This window comes from Colobus angolensis, unplaced genomic scaffold, assembly GCF_000951035.1.
Source record: "Colobus angolensis palliatus isolate OR3802 unplaced genomic scaffold, Cang.pa_1.0 Scaffold83, whole genome shotgun sequence".
In the NCBI taxonomy this organism is placed as follows: domain Eukaryota; kingdom Metazoa; phylum Chordata; class Mammalia; order Primates; family Cercopithecidae; genus Colobus; species Colobus angolensis.
Window position 1 is genome coordinate 4,121,147 of NW_012122154.1, and position 9,900 is coordinate 4,131,046.

Genomic DNA, 9,900 nt, shown 5'->3' on the forward strand with positions numbered 1-9,900 from the left:
AGGCTGAGGCAGGAGAATCGCTTGAACCTGGGAGGCAGAGGTTGTGGTGAGCCAAGATCATGCCATTACAGTCCAGCCTGGGCAACAAGAGCAAAACTGTCTCAAAAAAGAAAAAAAAAAAAGTTAGCTGAGCGTAGTGGCTCACATGTGTAATCCCAGCTACTTGGGAGGCTGTGGTGAGCCAAGATCATGCCATTACAGTCCAGCCTGGGCAACAAGAGCAAAACTGTCTAAAAAAAGAAAAAAAAAAAGTTAGCTGAGCGTAGTGGCTCACATGTGTAATCCCAGCTACTTGGGAGGCTGAGGTATGAAATGGCTTGAGCCTGGGAGGTGGAGATTGCAGTGAGCTGGGATCGCATCACTGCACTCCAGCCTGGGTGATGGAGCGAGACTGTCTAAAAAAAAAAAAAAAAAAAAAAAGAAAGAATTATGTGTGGAACAAAATAAATAGAAGGTAATCATTGAATCAGAGAAGGCTTGATAATTGAGTATAATACTATGAGAATAACTTTTTTGCTTTAATTTTGGGAAAAATTGTTTCATTTAGAAGGTATATATGTGTTACAGGAAAAGTGCTAGGCTTGAAGACAGTAGCTTTTAGCAGATGGTGGATTTTTTCACTTTTCTTTTAATTGAGTAGAAATTTCTGTACTTAAATTTAAACTCAGAATTAAGACTTTTGGGGAATTTAAGGAAGTTATTACATACACTTTGTTTTGAGCATAGCAGAGTTCTCAGGCACCACATGAGGATGTCTTAGAGTGTTCACATTGAGAAAATAAGTTGTGTATGTGTGTGTGTGTAAAAGTGTTTTTTTTCTTTTCTTTTCTTTTCTTTTTTTGAGACGGGGTCTCGCTCTGTCGTCCAGGCTGGAGTGCAGTGGCGCGATCTCTGCTCACTTCAAGCTCCGCCTCCCGAGTTCACGCCATTCTCCTGCTTCAGCCTCCTGAGTAGCTGGGACTTCAGGCGCCTGCCACATGCCCGGCTAATTTTTTGTATTTTTAGTAGAGATGGGATTTCATCATGTTAGCCAGGATGGTCTCGATCTCCTGACCTCGTGATCCACCTGCCTCTGCATCCCAAAGTGCTGGGATTACAGGCGTGAGCCACTGCGCCTGGCCTTTTTTTTTTTTTTTGAGATGGTGTCTCTCTCTGTTGCCCAGTGCAGTGGCACGATCTCAGCTCACTGCAGCCTCTGCCTCCCAGGTTCAAGCGATTCTCCTGCCTCAGCCTCCTGAGTAGCTGGCACTACAGGCGTGCGCCACCACGCCCAGATAATTTTTGTATTTTTGGTAGAGACGGGGTTTCACCGTGTTGACCAGGATGGTCTCGATCTCCTGACCTCGTGATCCGCCCGTCTGGGCCTCCCAAAGTGCTGGGATTACAGGCTTGAGCCACCGCGCCCGGCCTAATTTCTTCCTTTTTTGAGATGGAGTCTCGCTCTGTCGCCCAGGCTGGAGTGCAGTGGCACGATCTCAGCTCACTGCAACCTCTGCCTCCCAGGTTCAAGCGATTCTCCTGCCTCAGCCTCCCGAGTAGCTGGGACTACAGGCGCCCGCCACATCGCCCAGCTAGTTTTTTGTATTTTTTAGTAGAGACGGGGTTTTACCGTGTTAGCCAGGATGGTCTCGATCTCCTGACCTCGTGATCCACCCGTCTGGGCCTCCCAAAGTGCTGGGATTACAGGCTTGAGCCACCGCGCCTGGCCCAGAGAGCTTTTTTTTTCAAATTTGAAAAAAGATATCAAGAGTTAGAATTCTGGAGATGTATTGGATTCCTAAACCTATCCACAAAAGCCCATTTGGCTGAGAATCGAAGCATGAATATTTGGTTCTAGAAAGCCAGAGGTCACGGTAGTAGTTTATGTTTTCTGGGGTAGATCTGGTCACAGCAATATTTTCTAATGGGTAGTTTGCCTCCAGAGTACCCACTACCTTTTCTCTGGGTCTCCACCTCTGTCCTAGTATCTATTTTCCCTCTCATCTTTGCTCTCATGTTGCTGTATACCCATAAGTGTTATGTCTTCCTAATTTATTTTTGTTCTTTTTTTTTTTTTTTTTGAGACAGTCTTGCTCTGTCGCCCAGGCTAGAGTGCAGTGGCGTGATCTTGGCTCACTGCAAGCTCCGCCTTCTGGGTTCACGCCATTCTCCTGTCTCAGCCTCCTGAGTAGCTGGGACTACAGGTGCCCGCCATCACACCCGGCTAATTTTTTTTTGTATTTTTAGTAGAGATGGGGTTTCACCATGTTAGCCAGGATGGTCTCGATGTTCTGACCTCGTAATCCACCTGCCTTGGCCTCCCAAAGTGCCGGGATTACAGGCATGAGCCACTGTGCCCGGCCCTTTGTAATTTATTTTCTTCTCATTATCTCTGCAATCAAAAGTTTTATTTCTGTTGACATCCAAATTCAATTACATATTTGGAGGAAAGGAGCTGGGTGTGGTGGTGCACACCTGTAGTCCCAGGGACATGAGAGATTGAAGTGAGAGCATTGCTTAAGTCCTGGAATTAGAGTCTGGCCTGGGCAACACAGGGAAACGCCATCTCTACAAAAACATTAATAAAAAGGGAAAAGAAAGGAAAGTTGTTAATGATTGATTTAAATCAGGTTTCATTACTTGGGAGCTAATAAAACTACTTAGTAGAGAGGTTTTGACCACCTTCCTTTTAATTTTCACACTGCTTATTGGCACCTTCTCCAGCAAAAATGGAGCAGAGAGACAAAGGAAAATATTTTCTTTTCTTTTGCTACTTTTCATTGATGCTAGAAAACTTTTGAGGAAAACAGTTAAAGCTGATTGTTAAAATCAGTTTTATATAGCTGTGATTTTTGGCACTTTGTTGTAAGATGGAGTAGTAATTTTATGTTGTATTTTCCTCTCTTTCCCCTCTTCCCCGAACTCCTTATAGGGAAAAAAATTTTGATGAATTTTCTAAGCACCTTAAGGGCCTTGTTAATCTGTATAATCTTCCAGGGGACAAGTAAGTATTTTTAATATTTTTGCTTTTGTTTGGAAAAATCAGTATAAATCTATAAGCCACTTTATGCCTAGAAATTTGCCAACTCTTCTACTATTTGTCACTCCTAGTTTCTACGTACATTGTAATCTGTAGCTCAGCTTCCAACGTTAGGCCTTTCAAAGATATCTTAAATAGGTAGTGCCTGCATTAATTGATCATAATGCTGGAAGACAGAATATAATCTTTGAGATGTCCAACATTCCAGTTTCCAGGCTGAAAGGAATTAGTTGTTGTGGAACTGGCTTTAATTCTACTTTTAACCTACCTGGGATTCTGTTAACCTATTTGGCTTTTAAAAACAGAGACGAAAATAAGCTTTGAAGTGCTAAAAATAGACTTTAATAGTAGTGAAGCCAGTCAAAGTGGCCCATGCCTCTAATCCCAGCACATTGGGAGGCCAAGACAGCAAGATTTCTTGAGCTCAGGAGATCAATACCAGCTTTGGCAACATAGTGAGACCCTGTCTCTAGCAGAAAGACAACAACAGCTTAGATGGGTGGTGGTGAGTGCCTGTAGTCCCAGCTACTTGGGAGGCTAAGGTGGAATGATCACTTCAAATTAGTAGTTTGAGGGTGCAGTGAGCAGTGATTGTGCCACTGTGCTCCAGCCCGGTCGACAGTGAGATGCTATCTCAAAAAAAAATTATGTAGTGACAAAAATAATTTTATTTTAAAAATTAATGTTTTAGGCTGGGCACAGTGGCTTACGCCTTTAATCCCGGCACTTTGGGAGGCCGAGGTGGGTGGATCACCTGAGGTCAGGTCAAGAATTAATGTTTTAATTTTTTATTTTTTTTTAATATGGAGTGTCGCTCTGTCACCCAGGCTGGAGTGCAGTGGCACGACCTCAGCTCACTGCAGCCTCTGCCTCCCGGGTTCAAGCAGTTCTCCTGCCTCCGCCTTCCAAGTAGCTGGGATTACAGGTATGCACCACTATGCCCGGCTAATTTTTTTTTTTTTTGAGACGGAATCTTGCTTTGTCACCCAGGCTGCAGTGCAGTGGTGCTATCTCGGCTCACTGCAACCACAGCCTCCTGGGTTCAAGCGATTCTCCTGTCTCAGCCTCCTGAGTAGCTGGGATTAAAGGCGTCTGCCACCGCACCTGGCTAAGTTTTGCATTTTTAGTAGAGGCGAGTTGTTTCACCATCTTGGCCAGGCTGGTCTCGCACTCCTGACACCTTGATCCACCCGCTGTGGCCTCCCAGAGTGCTGGGATTACAGGCGTGAGTCACTGTGCGCAGCCGCCTACTAATTTTTGTATGTTTAGTAGAGAAGGGGTTTCACCATGTTGGTCAGGCTGGTCTCAAACTCCTGACCTCATGTGATCTACCTGCCTTGGCCTCCCAAAGTGCTGGGATTACAGGCATGAGCCACCGCGCCTGGGCAGTTTTTTTTTGTTTTTTTGTTTGTTTTTTGAGGTTTTTTTTTTGAGATGGAGTCTTGCTCTGCCATCAAGCTGGAGTGCAATGGCACGATCTTGGCTCACTGCAACCTCCACCTCCCGGGTTTAAGCAATTCTCCTGCCTCAGCCTCCCAAGTAGCTGGGACTGCAGATGCATGCTGCCATGCGTGGCTAATTTTTTTTTTTTTTTGTATTTTATTAGAGACGGGGTTTGTTGCCCAGGCTGGTCTCAAACTCCTGAGCTCAAGCAATCTGCCCATCTCGGCTTCCCACATTGCTAGGATTATAGGCGTGAGCCACGCCCTATTAGCCACACCTGGCTACTTTTTGTATTTTTAGTAGAGACGGAGTTTCGCCATGTTGGCTAGGCTGGTCTCAAACTCCTGACCTTGGGTGATCTGCCCGCCTCAGCCTCCCAAAGTGCTGGGATTTCAGGCGTGAGCCACTTCGCCCGGTCATAATTTTCAACTGTTAACTCATGTTGTTCTCATCTACTCTCCAGCAAACTGAAGACTAAAATGTACTTGGCTCTCCAATCCTTAGAACAAGATCTTTCTAAAATGGCAATTATGTACTGGTAAGACTTGTAAAACCTTAATTCTACATGATCCCTTGAGTTTTTCTTCGAGGAGATTAGGGTCCTATTTTATACATCTCTATTAAGCTTGTATGATATATGTCTTTTCTCTTCCGAAATGATGATTGTATTTGAACTTCTGAGTATCAGTATCATTAAGTTGTTGGTTACCATGGGTTTTATCTCAAGACTCGTCAGACCTGGAGTCCCATCTGAGAAATAATAGTCTAAGTGTAATTTTTGTTCACCATACTACATACTGGTGTGTACTTGGAAATAATCCCTTTACTTTGGAGGTTGAATACACTTGCTATATGCTCAATTATAAGACAGAACCATTATGATAGTATTGTAAGACTTTGGCTGGGCGTGGTGGCTCATGCCTGTAATCCCAGCACTTTGGGAGGCCGAGGCGGGTGGATCACCTGAGGTCACGAGTTCGAGATCAGCCTATCCAACATGGTGAAACCCCGTCTCTACTAAAAATACAAAAAATTAGCTGGGCGTGGTGGCGGGCGCCTGTAATCCCAGCTGCTCGGGAGGCTGAGGCAGGAGAATCACTTGAACCTGGGAAGCGGAGGTTGCAGTGAGCTCAGATTGTGCCACTGCACTCCAACCTGGGCAAAAAGAGCGAAACTCCCTCCAAAAAAAAAAAAAAAAAGACTTTGGAGAGGTGAACTCCATATCACAGTGTGTACCAAGACCATCAGGCATTAAATATAAGCAAACATAGATCACTTGTCTTACAGGAAAGCAACTAATGCTGGTCCCTTGGATAAGATTCTTCATGGAAGTGTTGGCTATCTCACACCAAGGAGTGGGGGTATGTGATCCTATTTTGCTTGTTTAGAAACATGTCTAATTTAAGTTGAGGGTCATTACTTTTCATTTCACCTTTAGTTTGTTTGTTTGTTTGATTTTTTTGAGACAGAGTCTCACTTTGTCGCCCAGGCTGGAGTGCAGTGCCATGATCTCAGCTTACTGCTCCCTCCACCTCCTGGGCTCAAGTGAATCTCATGCCTCAGCCTCCTGAGTAGCTGGGATTACAGGTGTGCACCGCAATAGCCAGCTAATTTATTCTATTGTTGGTAGAGACAGGGTTTCACTGTTTTGGCCAGGCTGATCCTGAACTCCTCACCTCAACTGATCCACCTACCTTGGTCTCCCAAAGTGCTGGGATTACAGGCATGAGCCACTGCATCTAGCCCATTTATTTATTAATTTTTATTCTTATGTATCTGTTTCTTTTTCTTTTTTTTTTTTTTTGAGGTGGAGTCTCGCTCTGTCGCCCAGGCTGGAGTGCAGTGGCAGAATTTTGGCTCACTGCAACCTCTGCCTCCCAGGTTCAAGTGATTCTTTTGCCTCAGCCTCCCGAGTAGCTGGGATTACAGGCATGTGCCACCACACTCAACTAATTTTTGTATTTTTAGTAGAGATGAGGTTTCACCATGTTGGCCAGGCTGGTCTCAAATTCCTGACCTCAAATGAGCCTCCCTCCTCAGCTGCCCAAAGTGCTGGGATTACAAACAGGTATTAGCCACTGCACTAGTCCTATTTATTTATTTCTGAGACAGGGTCTTGCTCTGTTGCTCAGGCTGGAATGCAGTCGTGCAATCATGACTCACTCCAGCCTCAACCTCCTGGGCCCAAACAATCCTCCCAACTCAGTTTCCTGAGTAGCTGGGACTACAGGTGCAGGATACCATGCCTGGCTAATTTTTATTGTTTTATGGAAACATGGTGTTACTAAGTTGCCTAGGCTGGTCTTGAACTGGGATCAAGTGATCTTCCTGCCACTGCATTGCAAAGGGTAGGGATTATAGGCATAAGCCACTGCGCCTGGCCTCATCTTGGGTTTATAAACATATAAGCAGAGGGAGAAAATAAAGATATTTGTGTATCTCGTGAGGATTTCTTTCTTTCTTTTTTTTTTTTTTTTTTGAGGCAAAGTCTCACTCTGTCTCCCAGGCTGGAGTGCAGTGGCGCAATCTTGTCTCATTGCAACCTCTGCATCCCGGGTTCCAGCAATTCTCCTGCCTCAGCCTCCCATGTAGCTGGGATTATAGGCACATGCCACTATGCCTGGCTAATTTTTGTATTTGTAGCAGAGACGGGGTTTCACCGTGTTGGCCAGGCTGGTCTTGAACTCTGGAGCCTAGGTGAGCTGCCTGCCTTGGCCTCCCAAAGTGATGGGATTATAGGCATGAGCCACTGTGCCTGACCTTTTGGTGATGATTTCTAAGCTGTCAATACCTATCCTTCCCATTTTTGTTTGTTTGTTTTGTTTTTGAGACAGAGCCTTTCTCTGTCCCTTAGTACAATGGCAGGAACATAGCTCACTTCAGCCCTTAACTCTTGGGCTTAAGTGATCTTCCCGCATTAGCCCCGAGTAGCTGAGACTTCAGTCAAGTGCCACCATGCCACTTTAACAATTTTTTTAGAGATGGGGGTCTCACTATGTTGCCTAGGCTAGAGTGCAGTGGTGCAGTCATAACTCACTCTAGACTTGAACTCCTAGCTTCAAGTGATCCTCCGGCCTCGGCCTCAGCCTCCCAAAGTGTTGGGATTATAAGCGTGAGCCAGTTCACCTGGCCTTTTTTTTTTTTTTTAAATCAATTGTGTGAAATAAATTGTTAGTCCCAGAATCCATACGTAATCTTGTCATATGTCTTTGTTTCTTTGAGATGGAGTCTTGCTCTGTCGCCCAGGCTAGAGTGCAGTGGCATGATCTTAGCTCACTCCAACCTCCACCTCCCGGGTTCAAGCAATTCTTCTGTCGCAGCCTCCCAAGTAGCTGGTACTACAGGCGTGTGCCACCATGCCTGGCTAGTTTTTTGTGTTTTTAATAGATATGAGGTTTCACCATGCTGGCCAGGCTGGTCTTGATCTCCTGATCTCGTGATCTGCCCACCTCGGCCTCCCAAAGTGCTGGCATTACAGGCGTGTGCCACCCCGCCCGGGCGCCTGTCATATTCCTTTGTTTTTTATTTTTATTTTTTGAGACAGGGTCTTGCTTTGCCTTCCAGACTAGAGTGCAGTGGCACGATCATGGCTCATTGTATCCTTGACCTCCCACCTTATCTTCCTGAGTAGCTAGGACCACAGGCACTCACCAGCAGGCCAGGCTAATTATTATTATTATTATTATTATTATTTTTGAGATGGAGTGTCGCTCTGTTGCCAAGGCTGGAGTGTGATGGCGCGATCTCAGCTCACTGTAACCTCCGCCTCCTGGGTTCAAGTGATTCTCCTGCCTCAGCCTCTCGTGTAGCTGGGACTACAGGCGCATGCTACCATGCCCAGCTAATTTTTTGTATTTTTAGTCAAGACGGGGTTTCACCATGTTAGTCAGGATGGTCTTGATGTCCTGATGTTGTGATCAACCTGCCTTAGTCTCTCAAAGTTGTGGGATTACAGGCGTGAGCCACCGCGTCTGGCCAATGTTTTGTATTTTTAGTAGAGACAGGGTTTCACCATGTTGGCCATGCTGGTCTTGAACTTCTTACCTCAGGTGATTCACCTGCCTCACCTCCCAAAGTGCTAGGATTACAGGCATTAGCCATTGCGCCCAGCCTATTATTATTACTTTTAGAGATGGAGTCTCACTGTGTTGCCTATGCTGGTCTCAAACTCCTGGACTCAGTGATCCTCTTGCCATACCCTCCCAAAGTGCCAGGATTACAGGTGTGAGCCAACATGCCTGCCATATTTCATAAGCTGTTTTGGTGATTGACTCTTCATATTTGTTAAGCTACTTTCTTCAATATAGGTTTATATAATAAATGTTTATGTTTTTCTGTATTTGTAATTTACCTGATAAAGATACAGTTATGAGTTTTATTTTTCATAGGTCATTTAATGAACCTCAAGTACTATGTCTCTCCTTCTGACCTGCTGGATGACAAGACTGCATCTCCCATAATTTTGCATGAGAATAATGGTAAGACTTTAATTTTAAAGGAATTAAAGGTTTTGTTTGGTGCCCAGGTTGCCTTTAATTTCCGGTTTGCTATTCTCTAATGAGTTTGCTGACCTTACTATTTGCACCTTATACACACAACACCTCACACACATATGTATACATCGGTTCACAAGTACATACACACATATGTATATACACAATGCATATATACACACATACATAGTAGGAGCTTAATAAGTACTTTTGGGCTGGGCACAGTGGCTCACGCCTGTAATCCTAGCACTTTGGGAGGCTGAGGTGGGCAGATCATGAGGTCAGGAGTTCGAGACCAACCTGACCAACATGGTGAAACCCTGTCTCTACTAAAAATACAAAAATTACTTGGGCATGGTGGCGCGTGCCTATAATCCCAGCTACTCAGGAGGCTAAGGCAGGAGAATCACTTGAACCCGGGAGGCAGAGGTTGCAGTGAGCCGAGGTCGTGCCACTGTATTCCAGTCTGGGTGACAGAGCGAGACTCCATCTCAAAAAAAGAAAGTATTTGAACAAATAAGTAAATGAGCGAGTCATAAGAAGAGATATCAACCATCTGACCTGAGATAATCAGCTTACTTATTGTTTTAAAAGTGAAGAAGGATGGGCATGGTGGTTTATGCCTATAGTTCTAGCTACTTGGGAGGTTTGGGCAGGAGGATTGCTTGAGCCCAGGAGTTTGAGACTGTAGCATACCATGATCGTGCCTGTAAACAGTCATGGTACTCCAGTCTGGGCAACGTAGTGAGTTACTGATCAAAAAAAAAACGTGAAGTTAGTTTTCTAAATTAAAGAACTATAGTAATGGACGTTATTTTCTGTTTGCCCTTAATACAAGAAAAGATAAAGAGAAATAGGCCGGGCGCGGTGGCTCAAGCCTGTAATCCCAGCACTTTGGGAGGCCGAGACGGGCGGATCACGAGGTCAGGAGATCGAGACCATCCT

General features: G+C 44.9%; 1 protein-coding gene across 1 annotated transcript in view; it reads left to right on the forward strand.

The window, feature by feature from the left end:
* Positions 1 to 9,900, forward strand: part of MED1 (mediator complex subunit 1) — a 56,076-nt gene that overhangs the window by 22,500 nt on the left and 23,676 nt on the right. The window contains exons 6-9 of the mRNA XM_011929956.1: positions 2,892 to 2,983; positions 4,926 to 5,000; positions 5,750 to 5,823; positions 8,851 to 8,940. Of these exons, the coding sequence (XP_011785346.1) occupies positions 2,892 to 2,983; positions 4,926 to 5,000; positions 5,750 to 5,823; positions 8,851 to 8,940 (331 nt within the window). The remainder of the gene's footprint in view (positions 1 to 2,891; positions 2,984 to 4,925; positions 5,001 to 5,749; positions 5,824 to 8,850; positions 8,941 to 9,900) is intronic.